The sequence below is a fragment of the Pyxicephalus adspersus genome, chromosome 6 (genome assembly GCF_032062135.1).
Source record: "Pyxicephalus adspersus chromosome 6, UCB_Pads_2.0, whole genome shotgun sequence".
Classification (NCBI taxonomy): domain Eukaryota; kingdom Metazoa; phylum Chordata; class Amphibia; order Anura; family Pyxicephalidae; genus Pyxicephalus; species Pyxicephalus adspersus.
Window position 1 is genome coordinate 91317046 of NC_092863.1, and position 24997 is coordinate 91342042.

Sequence of the window (24997 nt, forward strand, 5' to 3'; positions counted from 1 at the left end):
TATATATATATATATATATATATATATATATATATATATATATATATATATATTACCAATAACAGATTGGCACATTGTTGAAAATGTAAAATTTAGTGCAACAGAAAATGTCATTAAAACGTTACAAGAGTAAACAATAAAAGCGTAATAATAAAACAAGACATGTATGTTACTCAGTTTTACATTGCCTCCAATATTATCTATGTTGTACAGAACTCCAAAGACAGCCATCACTAGTTCGGATACAGAGGAGACAGAAGGCAGTGTATTGGACTACACTGAGCGCTCTCAGGACACCCATAGAAATGGCAGCCGTCTACCAAAGAGGCAATCATACCCCATGGATAAATTAACAAAGGCTGAAATGAGAGTGGAGCAGTTCATCAAAGACAGAGAGGTGAGATGGTGATAGTAGGTATTTAGTTTACATGCTGGACTTTTCTACTGGGAATTTGGGGGTTTATCATATTTTTTATTTGTAGGTAGGTAGCAGCTGGGTAGGTGGGGTAGTAGAAAGATGACTCATAAAGAATATCTGGTTAAGTGCTCTGGCCTTTGCAGCACTAGGTCCCAGGTTCAAATCTCGGCCAGGACACTATCTGCGTGGAGTTTGTAGGTTCTACCCATGTCTGCGTGGGTTTACTCTGGGTACTTTGGTTTCCTCCCACATTCCAAAAACATGCAGTTAGGTTAATTGGCTTCCCCCAAAATTGACCTTGGACTGTGGCAATGACATATGACTATGGTAGGGACATTAGATTTTGAGCCTCTTTGAGGGACAGCTAGTGACATGACTATATACTTTGTACAGCGCTGCGTTAAGGGATGGCGCTATATAAATACTGTGTAATAATACATTTCTTTGCAGTATGCAGAATGGTAGAACCTGCACCTCCAGCTTTATTTGCACCATAGGGTTTTTATTTTCACAAAAGTGTTTTACTTGGTGAGAAAAGTTTAATCCTAATCTTTAATCTTATAGGGAGAACCTATTGAAATAACTTTTATGTCTTCAGGGAACCTCTCCTATAAATACTATATCCACAGCTCACAGTATATTACTGTGGTGGTCAGTAGGAAGAATGTCTATTACACCGCTGGCCATTGGGAAGAATATCAATCTTACAGATAGCCAAAAAGATAATTGTTGTTTGTAAACTGAGGGTTACACATTGCTTTTTGCTCAAGGACCCTATCAACCTCTGGAGAAACCCAAGGGCCTTATGGAACCTTGGTTGAGAAGCACTGGACTGATTTTATATATTTATAAAAACTGAATCTTTCTAGATATTGGTGCCATGCATAGCTGCCTTTATATCAGAATATGTACAGTAGAAGCAGCAGTCAGAACTTTATTGGTCATGTTGCTATGTGAATGCAAATTAAAATCAATTCAATAGGAATTTTGATCATTAAGTTAAGTTCTGGTAAAAAATAATCAAAATTCTACTTTTTAAGGTCCATGAACTGCTTTTTTCGGTTGCTGTGGAACTGAGGAGTTTATAGGGATAGGGAATAGGAATGTATCCTAATAGATCATTCAGAAGTCCTAAAACACAACAGAAATATGTATGCGATTCTGTCTTTATCTCAAGCCAAAAGTGATCTAGAGTTACTTGATTGATTATACCCTAATGAGTACATTTATTGATATTTGCCAACATATCCAATGTATCCACAACCTAAACAATTGGTCTCATATGTTTGGTCATATTCTGAAATTGAATCATTCATATCATTCTATTGGGTCAGAAATCTGATTAAACATTAAAGTTTCCCCTTGTGTGCTGGCCTTTGATGTTATTTTACTTGAAGGATGATGTTATCATCACTGCTTTGTGCTGTCATTGGAGCTCATTCTATTGGTACAGGGGTGCCCAACAGGTGGATCGCAATCTACCAGTAGATTGCAAAGGCAAAGCAAGTAGATTGCGGAGCCCTGCCTTTCAAAATAAACTCTACCGTGTACATGAGTTATTAGGTTCAAGTTTTTATTGTTGGTAAATCAATTTGACTTGGTCATTTTAAAAGTAGCTCGCAAGCCAAATAAGTGTGGGCACCCCTGTATTAGAATATATATAGCAGATATAACATACATTGCAGCCAGTTTTTATCCATTTGTCTTTAGTAATGTCTAAATTTGTTCCTTGATTCATATTGCATTACAAAATTAAAGTAATAGCTTTATTTCCAGTTTCTTACAGCTCACAAGGAATTAATCAGATGTGTGGCACTGTGCAGAATTATCTATGGGGATGGCCATTGGAGACTTGCTGAAGCTTTCGCCAACCTTGCATATGGCTACCTTACTTATAGAGGTAAACGTATTTATCAAACGGAAGTCCACCTAGACTGCAGTGAAATTGTATTCATTCACAACATGATTGGGCTGACCCATAGATGGACAAGTGACATACAGAAACTCCCCATTGTAGTACTGCATGTATATATATATATATATATATATATATATATATATATATATATATAGGAACTTACAGGGCTTTGCATTAGTAAAGTTCAGTAAAGAAATTTTCTTATGGTCCCCTTAGACCTTTGTAGTGCAGTAATACACAATAAAATGAATGTTTCACTTTCACAATGTTTCACTTTCACAATGTTTCACTTTCACAATAATGTAACATCCATTTGTACAAACAATTACAGAGCGGGAAACACCAGAATCACAACACATAACATGAAAAAAAGTTTTCTATGTCTTTTCATGCATTAAAGCAGAGCTATATTCATCTAGCTCTCAGTGATATGATGTCTGTGGGCTCCCTTGGCAGCATCAAGATCTTTGCCCCATCTTTTTCCAGGTACAGAATGTTTGGCTGTCTTGATTGGCTCACCAGGATGAATGAGCTCCCACAAGGGTGCTAAAGTTTATTCATCCCATCATATGCCAAATTTGTACGCTGAAAGGAATATCTGCAACAGCCAGATAAGAATCCTTGTGTCTCATCTGCAATAAAGGTCCTGCATGTTCACAAAACGTTTACATTCCAGGTTAATGTTCTACTATAAGGTGCACTAAAATCAATGGGCTTCCTTAACGCACAATAACAAGTTGTGTTGTAATACCGGGTATAGTGTACACAGGATCTCAGTGCATGTTTAGGTTGGGCACAGTCCCTTTTTCTCAAGGTTCTTACACCATAATATAACATTGCTCTGTATTACTGTAGTTAGGTTTACCAACTACTTGGCAACTTTTTCTATTTGACTTTTGTTTGTTTTTGTAGGACTACCTGCTCAGGCCAAACAACATGCTGAATCAGCAAAGAGCATCCTACTTCGGGGTGTTGAAATAGCAAAATCTTCAGAGGAAAAAACAGGAATCTTGGGAACTCTAGTAACTATTTACTATACACTGGGCATGGTGTATCTGCAGCAGAACAAATATCCTTTTTTTGGAGATTAGAAGTGGGTTTAACATAATGACCAGTGAAGCTACAATGACTTTGGCCCTGATTTTAAAGCGCTCCAAGGCTGTAGACAGTGCACTTTCATCAGTGAACCTGGGTGATCCAGCAAACCTGGAACAGATCTGGTCCAGGATTTAAAATATTTGCTAACATATAGCAAATTACTTTTAGTAAATCTATTTTAGGTTTGCTGGATCACCCAGCTTCACTGATGAAAGTGTATCCTCTCCAGCCTTGGAGAGCTTTAAGAAATCAGGCCCTTTGTTGATAAATGATGATTATGTTTGCCAAGGGTACTTGGGGAAAGTTTGTGTGTCACAGTTTGCACTTCCCTGTGTATTATAATGACGGCAGATTGCTTCAGGACAAGACCTTTGCATATGGCTTGGCTCAGCGCAGCACACTGCACTGCTAAACCTTTACATTACACCTGCTAAAGGGAAGATTCAGACCTGCTTCTGGATCGATCGATCCTGCATGGCTCTTGGCAGCTGGCACCTTATGCATTTAACAGCTGGTGGCACCGGTGAGTGGTACCGGTACCATTCCCTAACACTAGCCGCCCTATTCATTTTCTATGAGGCTGCCTCAGAAAGAAGCTAGATGTAGGGTCTCCTCAGAGGCAGTCGTTCCCTGACATTAGGAAGCAGTGACCACATTGCAACCTTATGTCCAGTGTGAACGCAGCCAACCTGTGCCATACATCTCAGTGTTGTCCCCAGCCTCTTTTAGCCTGACGCACCACCCGCCACTTTTCAGCAACCACCCGGCTGTTTTTGAGTTGTTACTGATGAATTGGGTCACATTACAGAGGCCACCACCCACCCACATTTTTTACCCCACCCCAAAAAAAAAACTCTTGGTTTAGTACAGCATCTCAATGCACTTTTTTTTTTATTACAAATACCCACCTACCATAAATCCCTAAATCCCAACTGAAGAGTCTCAGACATTTTTCTCTCTTCATAGTCCTACACTGCCACATGGTATGATGCTTAACTCATTTTTGCTTAAAACACCCTAAAATACATTTTATTCTTAGTAAAATGTTCTCCCTGCACTCCCACTCATTTCTGATTTCTGTGTGATAATGTAATAACAATTTGCCCTGATGTAATAATTGTGCATTTAAAGGTTATTTTCTTGACTGTCCTACTGGCAGAGAGGCGTACGTCAGCTTACAGAAGGTGGAGAAAATTACAGAGGACCTGTCAGAGCTTCAGGGGAAAACGCCGGTTACTGGGAAAATATCTGAGAAAGACATTGCTTTGGCTTTAGGAAGGTTAATATTATATATTTTTATTACTCATTTATTTGTAAAATCCTGCACGTCAGATTGATTGTCACCCCCATGCTTGTCTCCAGCGAGTATCTGACGTGTATAGCGGTTCCCTGACATCACCATGACGGATTGATGAATGACTGATTAAGTACAACCACTATATGCTCACACACAGCGGGGTACCACTCACTCGTCCTCCCCTCTCCATTGAACAGAACAGCGCTGTGTGTTCAGCTCTTATTCATTCATTTGTCACTGGAAATGATTACAAAAATCATTTCCAATAACAACCATCTGTACACAAGACACAAGAATGAAAGACAACAATTAAAATATTGCTAGGCTTTTATAGTAACACTAAATTCTAAAATACAAGGACAATTTCGCTTTAGAGAGATTTAGTGAGATTTATACTGCATGCATTGGCGCCTGCTTGTTAACACACATTATGCAGTATGTGAACTTTTGTTGTGGTTAGGAAAAATTGCACAAAACAGCTGCACATGATATTCTTTGTAAAGCATCAGAACACAGCACACCGTAGTGCCTTACCATGTGTTGTGGTGCCCTGCCACACATGTTTATTGCAAGGTGGGCTGCACTGCAGAATAAGTGGTTCACCAACATTGGTTTTTGTACATTTTGGCATTGTTTTGCATTCATAACCACAATGCAACTGTGTAAACCCAGCCTTAGTGAAGTTTCATTCATAAATTCCCCAACAGCTCAGTGCAGCTCAGTCTATCAGTGCTTCTTCTTAGGAACGAGCAAGCAAAATTTAAAACTTGGATCTCGCATTGAATCGGGAATACATGTTCGGGAAGCGAGAACGACCTGTGTAAATTTGGCCATCGAAATCAAATTTTTTGGGACCTGCAAGATCAATCGGGAGCGGAGCTGACAGCTCCGCTCCCCTGTTTGCTCTTGCAGCCCTGTGGTATGTATTCTTGGATATAGATTCTCTATCCAAGAACACAGGAGTACCGCGGCTGTGCTCATCATAAATGAATGCAGCCAGGGGAATCATCCTGTGTGATCCTACTTCTCTTTTTACCAATGCAGCCCTAATCCAGCTTTCTTGTTAAGTCCTGGGTGGCTTCTCTTTCTATTGTGCATGGGGGCTTTGACCCCAATTCATTATTTTGATAAGCCCTGCTGTTATAACTATGACTGAGTCCCTCTCTGACTCCCTCTCTGTGTAATCTATTCAATATTATATCATTACATAGATAACTAACTCTGACCTGCTATATGAACAGCAGAGCTTAGGCTGTGGCATAGAGAGACAGTACAAGAAGCCAATCAGTTGCAAAAGGGGACATGTATGATAAAAATAGGGACATGCATCATGCATGAAAGGAGAGTAGATGGGTCTTTCAGTCTGTATCTTCTCCTTTTTCTGTCCAGTAACACAGGCTAGGGGACAAGACTTGTAAGTGTTTTCACCTGCATCAGAGAACAATTAGGTCTCAGAAAGGGCTGTGCAGTGTGGCAAAGCTTTGTCAATTTCAGGACTGGATAGTAAAATCCTGCAACAGGTAAAACAGTTTCCTTTTACATATTCCCCCCATGTGTATGGCTGGAGTTATTTTTTCAGCCTTTTAGCCCATTTTGGAATGACTGTGATGATTATTTTAATCATTTTATTTCAGGGCTTGTCTGATCCAGAACAAATTTAGTTCCGCCATAAATTACTTTGAGCGAGCCGAGGAGCTTGTTGTTTCCTGTGATGGTGACAGTTCTCCGGAGCTAATCAGCATTTACCGGGATATGGCCAAATGCGAGCAGAAGAGGAAGAGACATGACCAGGCCATTCAGCACTTACTGCAGGTAGGACTGTAGTCAGATCAGCTACACATGAGGGCTGAATCCTCTCCAACCAAAAGGTTTTATTGGATCTGAATGGAACAGACAAAACTAAGGGCCTCTGTCAATCATTTATTGCTGTCTGTGTTCCTATTTCCTCTAATATATCTCTCCAACAGCTTCACACTTCTGTAGCAATACCACCTTGTCAGAGTTTCACTGTTATATTTCACATTGGACAGATTTCTTATTATTACTGCCCTGGTAGCACCTTGTTACATTTTGACACACAGGGTATCACCAATACTATGCACCAACTTGGATTTCCATGCATTATAGTACATCATCTCACCTTTCAGTTTAAGGGGCCTTTCTACCTTTTTTAAATTAAGCTAAACTCTGGGTAAATAAAAAAGACTATAATGGAGCTCTGTAATGGGTGACACATCCATAAATATATTGTATTATTGCTGACTGTGTAAGTCCCTGAACTTGACTTAGCCCTTTGCAATCCCTGTACAAAAGAGTTTGAAGGCAAGAGAAGTAGCACAAGAAGTTTTCCTGCAGCGGAAGATTCAGATAGGAGAAGAATAGGAAAGAGAGAGTGAAATGAGAAAAGAGCTCATTGGTCTGCTGCTTCTTCTTTCACTCTGCATTCACAGCATGGGGGAGAGGAAAGACATGCAAGTGCTATTTAAAAAAATTAAAGTGCACCTATCATTTTTGTTCTAACTTAACTCATGCCATGAGCTGATGGTGCTCGAACTGTTTTTTTATTTTCACCCTCCTTTGTACTTTGTTCATAGATTAGCTGAACTAAATCTATTCTCCCTTGAGAAGAGATGTTTAAGGGGAAGATATAATCACTCTGTATTAATATATAAATGTTCCCAAATATTCACTGTAAGATCATTACAAAGAACAAGAGGGCGCTCTTTGTGTCTGCAGGAAAAAAAGCTCCGGATAAGGAAGGGATTCTTCACTGTAAGGTCTGTGAAAATGGGGAATCGGCTCCCGCAGGAAGTGGTTTCAGCAACTACTATAGATTGCTTTAAAATAAACTGGCAGCTTTTCTGGAGGCACTGAATGTAACTGTTTTTAAGCTTTAAAGTAAAGATAACAGAGACTGTTTATCCAGGGAACATCCCATTGCATCAGGGAATCAGGAAGGATTTTTTTTTCCCCTGTTGGAGCAAATTGTACCAGGGGATTTTTGCCTTCCTCTGGACCAACTATGTCTTATAGGGTTTAATATCTGGGTTATGTTTATTTCCCTAGTGGTTGAACTTGATGGACAACCTGACTAACTATGTAATAAGTCCAGTCGTTTATATGCAGCAGAGAAAAAACAAGTCTCCTGCTCCCCAAACAGGGCTTCTATGTGTCACACATAAATCCTTATGGAGTCAAGCAGCCCTCGTATATATCTGTCATTTGTATTTAGCTGCTTACCTGTTCAGGTTTTATAGTAAATAAATAAAATGTCATAATGTTATTCTTTCATTCCGTCCAGTGACATTGTTCTTCCTCTTCCAGGCTCATTCAATCTGTCAGTCCGTATATAAACCTCTCAGTGTGGAGGCTGCTCAGACCGGCCTGTTATTAGCCAAGGGATATACAGCATCAGGGAGCTCCGACTACAGTGGTGAGATCTGTTTTATATATGATACAGACTGTTAGACTTGTTCACCAGGACTTTTTTTTTTTTTTTAAACATTCTTTATTTAAAAAGTTTTTTTTAAGACACAATACAAAGAGAAACCGAGCAAGGGACATAGGATATTATAACTGCAAACATTAATCAAATGAAACAAGCACCTATATACACATCAGCCATAATAATGAGCCAGTCATATCAGTGCAAAATTGAACAAGAGTAATACACCATAACTCAGAAAGTGCATGCAGAAAGAAGCAAGGGAAACCCAGTAATAACATAAATTGCACTTTCGGAACAAAAACAAAAAACATACTATTGGGGAGGGTCGATATACAGAGGGAAGGAGACAATGGGAGGGGTAAGAAACAAGGTACACCCCATAAGGGGTCTCACTTAGAAAAATGCTAAGTATATAAGGGTATGCTGAAGATTTAGTTTGAGGAAACCAGGTCCCTGTAGTCAGTAGTAAGCAGAAACTGTGACCAATAATACCAGGTATGTGCCACTTTCCTGCCCCTGCCCCTCACAGTGGAGGTAAGATCCTCCATCCGATGAATTTCGTTAATTTTACTTAACCACAAGCCAATCATAGGGAGGAGCAGGGTTTCGCCAGCCAGCAGCGATACAGGAAAGGGCAGCCACAATTAAATGTCTGACCTCCGAGCTCTTGTATGCCTTCCTTGAAAAAGCATTGAGTTGTAGGAGGAAAAAGGCCGGGTCATCAGGGACAATTTGGTCTGTCATCTGTTGAACAATGGACCGAACAATGGTCCAGAAATTTCGCAAAAGTGGGCCAAATATATGAAGCAGTGTGCCTTTCTCTGTCTGACACCGCCAACAACGGTCTGATATCTCTGGGAAAATGCGATGCAGTTTCTCAGGTGTGCGATATCATCTCGACACCACTTTGAAGCAAATTTCCTGATATTTACTAGCAATGGAAGCCTTATGGGTCCAAAAGAGAATATTTTCTTTCTGTTCCTCAGAAAATGAGAAACCCAACTCGGCTTCCCAAGAACCAAGGAATGAAGGTGTGTGTGCGGGAGGGGAGCCCTGCAGCAGACCATAGACCACAGATAAAGTGTGTTTAATCCCCCCCCTCCCCCACACACAGCCGCTCAAAGGGAGTGAGGGTCCTGCAATAGGACTGAGCCGGACGCAAGTCAGTTAAGAAATGAGTAATCTGCATGATTCTCCAAAAATCCAAATGAAAGTCACCTATAGCATCTTGAAGACCCTTGGGGTCAATCCAGTTATTCACTTTGATAAAATGCATCGCCCTGCACCTTCCTGCAGAAAGCAGTTCCCTAAACCTCTTGTCTTCCAACCCAGGAGGAAAGGACGGGTTACCCAATATCGGAAATAAAGGTGATGGGGATGGCGAAAGGTGCAAACGGTGGAAATTCCTAACCCTCAGCTCCCACGTACATCCCAATGTAGGATGGGACTTGAGGTTCGGGAAAGCAGCGATTGGCAACCAGGGTAAAAGGTGCAGGGGTGATGGGCAGAAACACTGTTCCAAAGGAAATCCATTGCTTAAACCTCCCATTCCTACACCAGTCCAGTACCCTTGTCAGATGGGTCGAAAGATAATAGTGAAATAGATTTGGAACCCCCAAACCCCCGTCCAGCTTGGACCTCATAAGTAAGGTTCTGCAAAGTCTTGGAGCTTTATTGCGCCAGATAAAGCGGAAAAGCTTGGAGTTGAGGTTCCTGAAAAAGGACCCAGGTATCTTAATGGGTAGCGCTTGGAAGAGGTATAGAAGCCTAGGAAGGACATTCATTTTGATAACGTTTATACGACCCATCCAAGAAAAGGTCAGTTTAACCCACTTATCCAAGTCAGAATTAACTGTGGAGAGCAGTGGGATAAAATTTCTATTAAATAACTCTGAGAGTGTCTTTGGTATTTTGGTACCCAAATACGTGATCGCATCGGGTTCCCACCGGAAAGCAAACGATTGTTGGAGATGGGAGCGGGTTCTAGTCAATAATGTCACATCCAAAGCTGCCGATTTGGAGTAATTAATTTTAAAATTGGAGAGGGTGTTAAATTCCGACAAAGTCGCCATGAGATTAGGTAGGGAGACAATTGGGTTGGTTAAAGCCAACAATAAATCATCCGCATAAGCCGCCACTTTTTGGACCCGACCTCCCATTTCCAATCCCGAGATCGTGGAGGAAGAACGGATCATGCATAGGAGCGGTTCCAGGGATAAAATAAAAATCAAAGGGGATAGGGGGCAGCCCTGTCTCGTGCCATTACAGTTAGGGAAAGAAGCAGAGGGCAGACCATTCACCCTAACCCTAGCTGTGGGCTCTGAATATATGGCCCTTATCCACGATAGCATCTTTGGGCCTAGGCCTATGTGTGATAAAGTACCACCCATGTAAAGCCAATCAACTCTATCAAAAGCCTTTTCAGCGTCTGTGGACAGTAACATAAGTGGCACCTTTTTAGATGTAGCATAATAGATCCAGTTTAGCACTCTGGTCGTGTTGTCCCTGGCCTCTCTTCCAGGCATAAAACCCACCTGGTCAAAATGTACCAATTTGTACATGACCGTAATCAGTCTGGATGCAAGAATTTTTGTAAAGAGCTTAAGGTCCTGGTTAAGGAGGGAGATTGGTCTATAACTTGCGCATGAGGAAGGATCCTTACCCTCCTTAGGTATGACCGTAATGGTGGCTCGCAGTGAGTCCAAGGAGAACCTACCGCCCTCAGTGATAGAATTAAGCATCGCCACAGGATGAGGTGCCAGGGAAGGTTGAAAGGTTTTGTAGTATATCAAAGGGAACCCATCTGGTCCCGGAGTTTTCCCCACTGGGGTATCCTTAATAGCTGCCCCTAGTTCCTTTACCGTAATAGGAGCTTCTAGCACTTCCCTCTCAGAAAAAGAGAGGGAGGGCATCCCACTTGCCATGAGATAGTTTTGAATCGCCTGTATCCGTCCCTCAGACGTCAAGGGGGAGGGGGCCTTAGATATGTTATATAAGGAGGCGTAGTATTGATGAAAAGATTCCGCCATATCCTTGGTATGGTAAATTTTCCGTCCGCAGTTGTCTGTGAGGAAGGAGATAAACGAACGAGTTTTTTGGGCACGAAGGGCGTTGGCTAACAAGCGTCCGCTCTTGTTACCGTGTTCGTAAAACATTCTCCTGCATTTAGTCAGAGCGAATTTCGCCCTTTCTAAGCAAAGTAAAGAAAGCTTCTCACGAGCAACTCGGAGTTCACCACCCAGCGTGGGATCCAGGGAAGATTTGTGTTTAGACTCGAGCATTGCGATACGCTGTAGAGTGTCCCCTATCTCCCTCTGGCGGGCTCGCTTAAGTCTCGTTCCATGTTTAATGAATATGCCCCGTATAACCGCTTTATGGGCTTCCCATAGCAAGGTAGGACCGATCTCAGGTGAGGTGTTAGTCTGAAAGTAATTAGACAGTTCGGAGTTTACATCCGCCAGAACGACTGCGTCCTGTAGGAGGGATTCGTTTAGGCTCCAATTCCACGATTTGGGGTAGGAATAAGAGAGTTCAACAGAAATGGAAACAGGAGCGTGATCAGATAAAGTGATGGAGCCAATAGAACACGAACATACCCTATGCAATTCCGAATGGGGGATCCAAAAGTGGTCAATCCGTGAGTACGAACTATGAGGGGAAGAAAACAACGTGTAATCCCTAGCCTTAGGATGTAAAACACGCCAGGCATCTAAAAGCCTATATTGGGACAGCACTTTTAGGAGTTTACCATTGAGGCGGTGTAAATTGGAGGTGTAACCTCCACCAAGGGTATCCACTGCCACATCAGGCGAAAAATTAAAATCCCCACCCAAGATCAGTACCCCCTCCTGGAAGTTTTCCAATTTCCGGAGCGTTTCATTTAAAAAGGAAGCCTGCCCAACATTAGGGAGGTAGACTGTGGCCAGGGTAACCATGGAGCCTCCCAAAGACCCCTAACAAAGACAAACCTACCATCTGGGCAACTTTGTAGTTCCTGGAGCCGCCATGTAACAGAGGATGCTATCAAAATACTCACACCTTTAGATTTAGATACAGTAGTACCACTATGGTATACTATCGGGTACCTCTTATCACCCAGTTTCGGGACTCTATCCGCCCGAAAGTGGGTTTCCTGTAAAAAAGCCACTTGTGCCTTTAGCCTATGTAATTCTGCCAAAATGGAAGAGCGCTTTTCTGGAGCATTCAGCCCCTTAACATTATACGTGACAACATTAATCTTACCCATTATGGCTAGCTAAGGGTGACAAAAAACAACAAAAACAAACAACAAATAACAGTAAGCGCAGATCAGCTGCGCGGAGTCCCTTGGAGGGGGAGGCTCAGGTGGTCAGGACGAGGCCCTCACCACCTGGGCCTGGGCCTATCATTATATGCCAATAAAATAAATGTTGGATGAGAAAGCAAATGTGAGCAGTACGGGGGAGGGTACAGGTAAGCATCCACATTCTCTAAAAACAGAGCACTATCAAACACAGTTGCAACTATAATAGGTTCACCAGGACTTTTATAACATCGGGAAACCCTTGAAAAAACATTCAGCTCTTCATGGAACCCCTTCTATAATTACCATATCCACAGCTCACTGTACAGATCACAGTGATCAGTATAAAGAATTCCTCTTGCTGGTCATTGGGAAGAATGTCAGCCTTACAGATGATCATCTGTAGCCAAAAGTGGTGCCAAAATGATCATTGGTCTTACTGACCTGAGAGGCACAAACTGCTAATTACTGGGGGAACCCCTAGTAATTTCTAGAGAAACACCAGGGATCTTTGGAACCCTAATTGAGTAATATTGCTATAGAAGGTGACAGGTTCAATTACATGCAGGCTTACCCCTTATGGAGTAAAGGTTCTCCCAAGGTGACACACTTTTCTCAGCAATATACTGAACACTGTGGTCACCCAATGTGCTGTTGTAATGTCTTAGAATATGAACAAAACCAGGCTAGATGACCATTAGGCACAACTCCTGTCTGCCCCTGATTTAAAGGGACTGTCCCACTTTCTGATCCAAGTCCCTCCATTCTCTTTCCTCCTGAGTTGTGTCATTTATGGGTGGATATAAATCATTCAGTTAGCCCTGGTAGTCCGGTTGCACAGAAATGACTCTTAAGGGCTCCATTTATAAAACAGGGAATCAGAATCCCCTCAAACATTCCCTAGTGGGAATCAATTACTGCCACTGAAACACATATACCTGGAAGATTCCCACCGGGGAATGTATGAGGGAACGTCTTAATCCCTGCTTTATAAATAGAGCCATAAAACATCAATTCTGATGGCTAATTTGACAAATTACAGATAATCTTACCCTGCAGGTGACTTCTCCAGAATTATTCCAGTGACCCCATAACGTCTATTTTGTTATGAAGTGAATTATACTGCACCAAAAAAAACCAAATGCAATCCCTTTTTTATTAAATGCAATGCAGCAAAATACATGCGTGCAGGTGTATTGCAAATTATTGTAGTAGTGCATGGGGGTGGCACTCTGGTGAGGGACATTACACATTTTACTGCTCATTACTCTAATGAATGAGTGTAAATGGGTTTGACAGACCTATAAGACTCTTCATTTATTATAAGCAGATCCAATTAACAAATGGATGTGTTTCCTCACTTCCTAGCCTGTAAGTCATTTTTACCTGGAAGTCATTGGGATGTTTTTTCCTCTTTGTAGAGTTGGCAGAGAAGTTTTTTACGGAAAGCCTCAGCATGTACCGGGTGGTGCTGGGACCAGATGACCCGGAGACATTGATCGCATGTGTGGAGTTCAGTAAATGGCTTATACAATCCGGAAACACACAAGTAAGAGATGAGGGAACGTGGATACTCTACAAACTCATAATGCTGGGTCTGGCTTATAGAAACGCACATGTTGGGTCTGATTGATTAAAGCTCTCCAAGACTGCAAATAGACTATCATGCAGATCTGGAATAGATGTGGTCCAATATGCCAACTAACAGCAAACGACTTGTAAGAAATCCATTACAGGTTTGCTAGATCATCCAGGTTCTCCCATGATACTCTATCTTCTTGCCTTGGAAAGCTTTGATAAATCAGGTCCAGTGACTCCTCACTTAGGAGTGGGTGATGTTGGTGTCTGTGAGTACAAAGCAGATTCAGCATCCCCAGGCTTGTCTGCTATTGGCAGGTGATGGCTCTCTTTTCTCCTTTTCCAGGACTTGCAGTTGCAGAGTTATGGATCTATCCAGAGATTAGGGCTTAACATCACCTCAGGAACGTATCAGTCATAGGGACCTTTTTGTTATCTTACTTGTTATGTATATGCTTGACTGCCTCATAGTTACCAACTGTTACACCTCCCATACAGAAAATGCCTATTCATAATAGCTCACCCATTAATAACAAATTATTTTGATGATAAGTCTTTCACACATAGGGAACCTCCTATTTTTAGAGCAGGGCACCAGAGGAAATTATGCTTGATGTGACTCCAGAAAGGCCAAAAGGCAGCTTATGTTTCTGCACACATGGTTACATACTGGGATCTCTCCTAAAAATTACACCAGAGCCTTGGGCACCCATTAGCAGCTGGCAAGAAGTCTGCTGGACACAGTGATCTCTTTCAAGACGCATCCACCAGAACCTGTTAAAACAATCTGACTTTGCAGAGTTTATAGCAGCTAAATCATTGATGTTCTGGAAACTAATTCCAGATTGGCTTTACTGATTCCTGAATAGTCTATGGTGGTGCATGAGGACTATTCAGCAGGCAATGAGCCATGCATCGCACATATAAGCATTTTGCGTGTGACAATTCCTATGGGATATGCAAGTCTTTGTCTGGGCTTTTGCTGTACAGTATATTTGCAATTAATATTCAGTCACTGTGTGTGAGACAGTGATGCTCATTGAAGGGGCATGAAGAGATTACTTTATATGCAAAAATGTAGCTTTCAATTACAACAGAGCAAGTTGATCCACACATAGATGATAAATAAATATACTAACCTCAGAGTTGTCTTTCTGACTTGTAAATTGTCTAATGGCTGGGTTAGAAGTAAATATAAACTCTTACTAAGGCTGCTGTCTTGCATTTGGTGGTGTTCCCCACTAGGAGGCGTACAAGCTGTTACACGAGGCAGTGGGCATAGAGACAGAGTACAATGAAACTGTGGCCGAGATGCTGAGCATTATGGGAAGTATATGTCTGGCTGATGGGAAGATTTCCAAGGGCTACCGGCTACTGAAAAAGGTAACTTCTCTTTCTCTGCAATCTGTAAAGAATAATGCCGGATAAAAAAAAATAGTTATGGGATGATCCTTAATTGCAGACTATGCCACCCAGGTTACACCGCCACTTCTGGTTCCAGCTTTATATGTCATATAATATACACATATAATATACACACTGGGCCTGACTTATTAAAGCTCTCCAAGACTGGAGAAGATTATCATTACTGAACCTGCGTGATCCAACAAACCTATTTTTTTTTTAAAGGCATTTGCTATTAGTTAGCAAATGTTTTCATTCCTGGAATTTCAGGTTTGATGAATCACCCAGGTCCTCCCTAATCTTTTCTAGTCTATTAGAGTTTTAATTAATCAGCCTTAATGGCACTGCACTTCTACTTAATAATCATTATTATGACACATTTTTTTTTTAAATTGACAATCTATTCCAGAAGCATTGAATCAAAATGTGTGCTAAATCCATGTTCAGACTTATAGCTCTGCCACTAGCAAGCTCGTGTGCCCAGCCGATTGGAGAGAGCGGACTCCACAGACCACATATCAGACCTCTACAGTACCCCGACCACAGCCAGGCTTTTCTACTGTGCTGTGGCTGCACACTTTCTTTAGTTACACCTAAAATGTCTTTTTCAGAGTTAAACTGAAAGTTCACTTGGCCTTTATATTATGACATTGTAATATAATTTTTTTTTATTCCTGCAGTGTTTAGAAATTCAGGTAGCAGTATACGGGTCCCAGCACAGTAAAAGCAGAGAAACTCAGAACCTGCTTAGCACATTACAGAAGTAAGTTCTCTTACTGCGCTATGGTACCGCTTTTGATGAGGCCTAAATTTCAGAAATTCAGCACAAACCACTAACTCCAATTTGTTTCCTGCAGGTCGGGAGCTGTTGGCGAATGATCATGATGGACCTGATTATCACTGTGTATGGACATTCAGCAATGTATAGGCCTAAAATCTGGTGCTTCTTTAGAACCAAGCAAATCTCCCCAATGGGGACACACGCAGCCTTAAAACTTGGCATTAAGGCGTTTAACCCTTCCCTACATTATTCACAACCTAAAAACATACCATAAATATTGCTTTTACATTTTTTTTTTTAAATGTCAACTGTTTATAACTTTCTTAAAGCACTGCCTGCACATTTGTTTTGCTATGTCTGTGTACTGCAAGGAAAGGCTGCCGTTTCTGGTTTGCCGAGTCGTTTGGTTTTAATATCTTTTAGTCACTAACACAGACCATGTGTGCAAATAGGTGGTGTTGGAATTTTCTGATATGCTTACTTTTTGGAATAAAGGCTCAACATAGCACCCAGCAATGGCAGCCGCTGTATTTCCCTTAGGAAAGGCTTTAAGGAAATGTTTGGAATTCAAATCTATTGCAAAACGGATAGCCTACCTCTGGACCAACTATGTCCATAGGGTTTTATATCTGGGATATGTTAATATTTCCCTAGGGGTTGAACTTGATGGACTTTTATCTTTTTTCAACCTGACTTACTATGTAAAAGTTTAGTCCCTTTTAGCCAGTATATCTGTGTAAGACGAAATATGACTATTTGTGAAGGAGACCTTTACTTCCTCTCCATCAAATTTAGCAAAACAGCTTGATGGTAAAGCTTACTAACAAACCTAAGCATTATAACAGAGTGGTATTACTTGTCTTGTCTCAGTACTGGGGTGGGGGGTTTGTGTCAGAATAAAGGAGAATCAGTAGGTTTGTACATCACCTATCGAACATATAATCAAAAAGGTCAAAGATCAAAAAAAAAATAGCAATGTGAATGCAAAAAAAAACAGCTTCAAGAAAGAGCCTCTACTGATGGTTATCCAGAACAACTGACATGGAAGATGTGAAACAGAATTGTTTTCCTTTTAATGTATAAAACAGTCTGCAAACAAGGCGTGTAAAGAAAGCAGACCCCTCCCCAGAGTTCAGACACGTTTCTTAGCCATCCTCTGCCGTTTGAACTGCTTGTCCTTCCTTTTGATGCGTGGTTTAGGTAAAGGTGGTTCCGTCTCGATTTTTACCGGTTTCTCCTCGGCGGGGGTGTCAAAGACGCCCTCAGCGGGGTCTGTAGAAATTATTTCTTTGTTTTCCGACTTCTTCAGTTTCTGCAGCTCCCTTACTTGTTGCCTTTCTTTGACTTTGGCAGCTGTGGCTAATCGGAGCATCCGCCGGTGCTGAAATTAAATGCATTTATTTGAATTTGAGGGGAGAAGCAGTGAAAAGAAATACAAAAACTTTTATCCAACAATTATCTATAAAGTGAAAGTACAGAAAGAATTTCACCAATGGGACAGCTTATTCAAAAAAAGTTGGGAATCCCTTTTCCTATTTTTCTGTTTCTGGGACAGGAAACGAAGGCATAAACAGTAGATGTTCTAACCCTACCTAAAAAATGTTCTTAAAAAGTAGATAAAGCTAATTTTCTGGAGTGGAACTATACCTATAATGTGTTTATTGTATTTATATAATTGTTTAAGTTTTTATAAAATGTTTGGCAGTTTACAATTTTGATATCAGGAATAAACATTTAATAAAAATGTTGCTTCCATGTTTATGCGTTTGCAGTTTTTTTTTTTTTGACTGTCTAGCAAAATCTCCTGAGAAGTTCCATAGGCAGCCATACAAACTAAACATGGGTGAGAAGGGAACAAAGATGACTGCTATATGCTGTCTAGGGGGATCCAGACTATAAAGTGGCTCTAACTTCATACAATACATCAAGTTTCTCAGACATTTTTTTTAATTAAATGAGTTCTAGTGTCTCTGCGATATTCTTAATTATTAATAAAGCTTAGGTCAGTAACATGACAATGGCAAATGGTCGGTAAAAAATTATAGTATAATTACCATGTTAGGAGACATGTAATGTGGGTTCTCATACAAAGTTGGTCCTCCAAAACTTCCTTGGAATATCTTGATGAGGTTCATCACAAATCGGGGTCCAATTTCCACCAGAGATGCATCTTCTTCTATGATCTAGGAGCAGAAATTATTAATATTACACAATATTTATATAGCACTGACATATTATGCATATTCATGTCACTAGCTGTCCCTCTCAAAGGGGCTCACAATATAATGTCTCTATCATAGTCATGTCTAAGTTCAATTTGGGGGGAGAAGAATATTTTTCTTTTTTTTTTTTGGAAACCCATGCAAGGTTTAGGGCAGCTTTGGGGGAAGCCAATTAACCTAACTGGATGTTTTTGGAATGTGGGAGGAAACCCACACGAACCTGGGAGAACCTGCTAACATGCAGATAGTGTCCTGGCCGAGATTTGAACCTGGCACCTAGCAATGCAAAGGTCTGAGCTAAGCACTGAGCCACCTTGATAATTTTTTCTTAAAGGAATCCTTTTCACTTCTCTACCATATTCATCAAGTGTCACAGCTGACAATTTAATAGAAGCAAAAGCTTGTGTGACTGCTGGGATAACAAATATTAAGCAATAAAATTCCTGGTTCCTTCTTTGAACAAGCAAAGAGAAACACAGCAGAAAACCAGGGGTCTCTGACAATTAATATATAGCGCCAACATAATATGCAGCGCTGTACATTAAATAGGGGTTGAAAAAGACAGACAGACCTTGACACAGGTGGAGGAGATGACCCTGCCCAGAAGAGCTTAAAATCCAAGAGACAATGAGCAGCAATGATCCAGAGTTTTATAATGGACTTTGTGAACTATTCTAACAAATGCTAAGTCAATATTGTTAGCAGTTTCACTTGTTTGACAAATGTTAAGGTTTGTCATTGTCAATTATTCACAAAGTATTGTTATTTTTTTAATCAGATAACACGAAAGACAAAATTCTACAGACATGTAATAATGCTAGCACGGAATTGCAGTCATGTGAAATGACAGATTTGCCCCATTTTGTAAGAAACCCAAGCACTGTTAGTTACAAACAAGTACAAAAAGGTTTTGTCTTGTGGGCCAATGATATAATAAAACAGCCAAACCTTGACAGGCTGTAGTAACTTTATTAATGTTTATGATACCTCTGCCCACATATATTGAGTACTCACACATTTAATTCTATCTGTACATAGAAAATGAAGACTTACCTGATAATTTCTAAACCAGATCCTCTTGTCTGCTACAGAGAAGGTAAACACATGGTCCACAAATGGCTGACTCTTTGGGTGATATCTTGGAGTTCCGAAAATCTGCATTAAAACAATAGCAAAAAGCAAAGCTAAATTATAATGCAGCTTGAATATCCATAAACTTATTTAAAGAAAAATACTCGAAGCCACAGCAAGCTGTTCATCTCTAGATCTGTATATTGTACACTCCAATACTGGCAACTTTATTCTCCAACTCAAAGGTCTGACCTATAAAAGGGGAAAGGCTTCTGCACTACACTATGGGATGCTGGAATGTATTTTCAGATTTAAAGATTTTGGAATCGGCTTTTCTGGGTTGGCATTTAGAGTAACCTCCATATACAAGAGCTGCAGTTGACCTGATCATGAAACTGATCTGACTCACAATACATATCAACTAGTCAAATCAGAGTCAATTTACTAATCTGCAAGCTTTATCCAGATCAGTATATAAAGCACTGAAGCTATTCTGGGGAACCAAAACTTTCAGAGGGAGAGTTCAGCCATGGCATACTTTCCCAGTACAGTGTTCCCTAACTTTAGGGGATTCAGACTGAATACTAAAAAACAAACATTACCTGTATGAAGAGCTCTTTCAACAGAGCAAGGTATGGATCCCGATCGAAGGCCTGCAAAGCGATTAAAAAACATCACATTAGCACCAGACCAAAGCATACAACATTGCTCAAACAAACATTTGGTATTCCATGTTTGCAGTACAGCTGCCATATCTATGTACAGAAGGAACCTAATGCAGTAAAAGTCAGTGCAGCAGTATGGCTGGGGAAAAAAATCTTGTCTTGGGTATGTGGTAAGGTAAGACAAGTCTGTGAGATGGATAGAAGGGTGGGAATTATACAAAATTATGTTGTGCTTGATAAATTTATTCTCCTCACATGGGTGCACAACCCAGCACTTTTCAGTAAACACCCAGCTGTTTTTGAGTGCCAATAGAGTGGCCACCACTCACCTACAGCTTCTACCCACCCAGCTTAAAAAAAGTTTGGGAGAATACTACAATAGGCAAGAAATGTGCAGTACACAAGCTTGAGATACTTACAGGATCGAATGAAAGCAGAGGACGTGATCCTTTCAGGCAGTTCCCAGTCATTTTCAGCTCTGCCAATGTATGAACTGTAACAAACACAATAAGAGCTGGGTCAGGGCGATTTTATGAAACAACACATTGGAATTGTGCATGTGACGTGTTTTTGTATCTGTCACCTGATTGCTACCAAAGTTTGGCATGAAATTAGGATTTAATTAACAATTAAAAGAGGGCAGAATGTTTGTATTAGTGTAAAAAGAAAAAAAAAAACTGGATTTGTTTTCATGGATCAGAAAAGAATTGGGCTGAGCTCCTCAAAGGGCTTGTTAAAATCTGGCCTCAACAACAAAGTGAAACAAATACAATCCAATTGATTTTTAGCACACAGTTCACTTACTGTTTTGAACCAGGAACTTTGCAGATGGTCCCCCAGGGGCATTGGATACCCTTATAGAAGAAAACATTATGTTTTAATTGTGTCAAATTAACCAGAAATGTATCAAATCAAAACATGTTATTCAATGATCAGCAAATCAAACAGCACAATAACTTAAGCATCTATAATGTCCACCTGTTACATGCAAAATCGTTTCTCTGCAATACAAATTACTGTTCTAGGGTGCAGTAACTCTGCATATATGTCTAATTTGAAGTATAAAAAAATCATGTTTAAAATTCTAAGCATAGCAACTTACCACATATACAGATCCTGCTTTTTCTTTGCTTCAAAATAAATACATTTATTGCAGTTTTTCATTTCACAGACCTGTGCACAAAAACAAGAGACATGTAAAAGGCCAGATTCAGGTCTAACAGAGTTCTCCCCAGCTGGTGGGAGGAACCTGTGGGCGGGTGGTTAAAAATGAACAGGGCAGCCAGTGTTCCCAAAAGAACCCCTATGATTTTCTCAGCTTTTTACCCCCCCCCCCCCCCCCCCTTTCTATACTTTTTTCCAATCTCCTAATGCAAACCCACTTAATATGTCCCATGCACAAACTGTCCATTCCCCTTGTATTGTGACCCAACATTTCAGCAGCCACCCAAAAACAGCCAGGTGACTGCTTAAAGGTGAACCAATACCATTTATTCTGCAGCTATATTGTCAAATGTATTGCTACGTACCTCATTTACAACAAACAGCTTGTCTTTACGATCCATTTTAGTATCTGTTGGGAAATAAAAAATTCAAAATTGAGAATTAAAGAAATGAAATTGTATATTATATTACTTCATCACTTTTAACAACATTTATTCTTTCTTGCCGACGATGGCCCTTTCCAGGTAAAGTTCCTTACTAACAACTTCCCTACTTGCACTACTTTCGAATGTCAGATTTAAAGTTTCATAAAGATTGTATAGTCCAAGATTCAGTTACATAGTCAGACAGGTTGAAAAAAGACAAGTCCAAACACTAGGGAAATAAACATATTTTAGATATAAAACCAAATAAATAAATGGACATAGTTGATCCAGAGGAAGGCAAAAGAAAACCCTGGTACAATTTGCTCCAACAGGGGAAAAAAATTCCTTCCTGATTCCATGAGGCAATGGGATGTTCCCTGGATCAACGGTCTCTGTTATCTTTACTTTAAAGCTTTGATTAATCACCTGTTATATTCTGTGCTTCTAGAAATACATCCAGCAATATACAGTAGTTGCTGAGGGAGCTAATTCCACATTTTCACAGACCTTACAGTGAAGAATCCCTTCCTTATCTGGAGCCTAAACTTTCTTTACCTCCAGACGCAGGTAACTCCAGAGTGCCCCCTTGTTTTTTGTAATGAAATTAAGTGAATAATGGGGAAGAGAGTTCTCTATATGTACCATTTATACAGGGTGATCATATCCCCCGTAAACGTCTCTTCCTAAGGGAGAATAGATTCATTTCAGCTAATCTCTCCTCATATCTGAGCTCCTCCATTCCTTTTATTAGTTTAGTTGCCCTTCTCTGCACTCTCTCCAATTCAACAATGTCCTTTTTGTGAACTGGTGCCCAAAACTGGAATCCATATTCCAAGTGTGGTCTGACCACTGATTTGTACAGGGGCAAGATTATGTCTCTATTTACTTTAAGACCGCATAGACTGAACCATTCTACTATATTCATTACAATGTAAATCTATTACAAGGGGGTGGTTACCCCATAAATATATTACACTCACCTGCTTTAGAATGGGGCATCAACTTTCTCAAGTCTTGCATTAGGTGTCTAGTGCGGAAATTGATGCCTCTGGAGGAAAAGATCAACACTCTCTCCTTGTTCTTCCATTTGCCCTGAAACAAACAAACGTAATAATATTATTTTTAATAGTCAGTTTTATGTATTTCATTAACCTCACCTAAGTAGAAAGTCAAACCCATGTATTATTTATAAATGCATTCCGAGATTCCTCTAATAGAACAATGACTCATTACTAAAGTGTGCTTTAATATTATTATTACACAGTATTTATATAGCACTGACATATTACACAGCGCTGTATAAAGTCCATAGTCATGTCCCTAACTGTCCATTAAAGGGGCTCACAATCTAATATGCCTACCATAGTCATGTGTCTATAGTACAGTCTAAGGCCAATTTTGGGGAGAAGCCAATTACCTAACTGCATGTTTTTTGAAATGTGGAAGGAAACCCCTACAAACTCCATGCAGATTATGCCCTGGCTGAGATTTAAACCTGGGACCTAGCACTGCAAAAGTGAGTGTGCTAACCTCAGCCACCGTGCTCCTAGAGAAATGCCACCCTGGGGTATGAACAGATGTAGGTCTCCCACGCATGACAGTCAATATAATTATGCAGATTGTCCCATAACACATCAGGTGTTGGTGGGAAATCACTGAAAGCTTCTTATATCTCTATAGGTTTCTGTACATAAGTAAACCCATAAAGAACAAAATGTAAATGCTACCATTGCGTTACAGGACTTTAAAGACGTTATCTGTGCTGCATGGTTTAGTGAATAACAGCCTGCATAAAACATAAAATGTCTCAGTGCCTAATATGAATTTTTAATGCATTTATTGTCTTATGAAGCTTAGAGGAAGGAGGGGATAGTCAGAAAAAGCAGTTCATACCCACAGCACTTGATCACCAATGAAGGGAAAGGAGACCAATTCATGGGCCATAACAGCACTGGGGATCCCCAAGAAGCAGGGCCGTGCAGTTAGTACCTCCAGACAGATACAGCAGCCCGAGCCAAGACTTAATGGGAGCGCAGAGTCACCCCAGATACCTACGCCATGCATCCCGGGATGCTCTGAGCTCCCATTAAGTTTTGATCGCCGTGGCAGTCAAGATTTAAAGGGTTGGTGCTGCATCTTTTTTAACAACAATTTAGAAAGGTTGTCTACCCTTCTATGTAAACATTTGGTTTAGGTGCGCTTTAAATTAGAAGAGGGTCCAAAAAAGGGGAGTCAGTCCAATGGTTTTAATACAGCCCTGCAATTTTCAACAATATATTTCATTTCTCAGGCAGATGCAGGAAATAGCAGGGTGGGATCACAAAATTTATATATATATATATATATATATATATATATATATATATATATATATATATATATGACTGAAGGAAGCAGCCCTGCACATAGGAGCAGCATGGGGCCTGATCACCTCACTTACAATCTATATACTAGGAATTGTCTTTCCATGCACAGATCACTGATGTTTGGTATTCTATAACATTTACCACGAGTTATTTAGACAGAACATTCTGATCCACATGGCTTCCACACAGCACAGACATGCGATCAGTGTATGTCTTGCTCAGTGTGGTCATTCTGCTGTCAGTCCCCCTATATCTCACCTCAGACACCGGGGCCGGTATTGTGTATTGCTCTCCCGCCACATCCTTCTCATTCTGCCCCAATTTTGCCTTTTTGTTCGGCGTTGCCAGCTCAGAACTGACACCACGTTTCCTCCTGTAAGCCGCCATGTTTCTTTCTGCCGGAAATTCCCATCAGCCCTTGCGCTCCTTCCGCTGAGCTCTGTGCAGCAGTGCGATGTACTACAGCGCCCTCTGCCGTCCGCTGGAGGAAACACGTGGTACAACACTAACCTACAGAGGAGGTCTAACAAAGATAACTTGTTACTGTTTATTTATTCTTTACATTTGCTTTTAGTTTTCTTTCAGTGATAGTAAAATATAACAATGAAATTAATAAATTTATAATTAAAAAGGTTATAAAGGTATTAATAAAAAATAATGACGGTTTAGGTAAGGCTAAAGGGTTAAAATAGAAGTAAATTTTGTTATTGGGGTGAGGTTTCCCCATACCATGAATGTTTTTGCTTTCTCCACTGACAACATATTCAGGATCTTGTCACTAGTTTGTCCCCGCACTGTCGCCATTTTCTCCAGATCTTGGACAGTACCTTTCAGCAATTGGACGACCACTGATGCCATAC

The 24997-nt window shown here is 40.5% G+C and overlaps 2 protein-coding genes across 2 annotated transcripts in view; one reads left to right on the top strand and one right to left on the bottom strand.

Moving 5' to 3' along the window:
* The window catches only part of TTC23L (tetratricopeptide repeat domain 23 like), a 19421-nt gene extending 2771 nt beyond the window's left edge, over positions 1–16650 (top strand). Inside the window, exons 3-12 of the mRNA XM_072416577.1 lie at positions 214–397; positions 2195–2318; positions 3249–3405; positions 4588–4713; positions 6366–6543; positions 8056–8164; positions 13883–14010; positions 15285–15422; positions 16124–16206; positions 16301–16650. Of these exons, the coding sequence (XP_072272678.1) occupies positions 214–397; positions 2195–2318; positions 3249–3405; positions 4588–4713; positions 6366–6543; positions 8056–8164; positions 13883–14010; positions 15285–15422; positions 16124–16206; positions 16301–16322 (1249 nt within the window). The 3' untranslated portion in view covers positions 16323–16650. The remainder of the gene's footprint in view (positions 1–213; positions 398–2194; positions 2319–3248; positions 3406–4587; positions 4714–6365; positions 6544–8055; positions 8165–13882; positions 14011–15284; positions 15423–16123; positions 16207–16300) is intronic.
* Positions 16651–17275: 625 nt separating this feature from the next.
* Positions 17276–24552, bottom strand: BRIX1 (biogenesis of ribosomes BRX1). The gene is made up of 10 exons (XM_072416575.1): positions 24396–24552; positions 22752–22863; positions 21712–21755; positions 21285–21355; positions 20987–21036; positions 20602–20675; positions 20120–20170; positions 19500–19601; positions 18279–18407; positions 17276–17605 (listed from the first exon to the last, which is right to left on the bottom strand). Exons 1-10 carry the CDS (start codon positions 24522–24524, stop codon positions 17357–17359), a joined length of 1011 nt encoding a protein of 336 aa, XP_072272676.1. The 5' UTR covers positions 24525–24552; the 3' UTR covers positions 17276–17356.
* Between the last annotated feature and the right edge of the window lie 445 nt (positions 24553–24997).

Excerpts from the sequence above, each read along its gene's own strand:
- BRIX1 (XM_072416575.1), bottom strand. The coding sequence starts at position 24,524 with ATGGCGGCTTACAGGAGGAAACGTGGTGTCAGTTCTGAGCTGGCAACG. Across the intron at positions 21,356-21,711 it reads AGCTGTTTGTTGTAAATGAG|GTCTGTGAAATGAAAAACTG; the intron begins GTACGTAGCAAT and ends TTTTGTGCACAG. Across the intron at positions 21,037-21,284 it reads AAGCAGGATCTGTATATGTG|GGTATCCAATGCCCCTGGGG; the intron begins GTAAGTTGCTAT and ends TTCTTCTATAAG.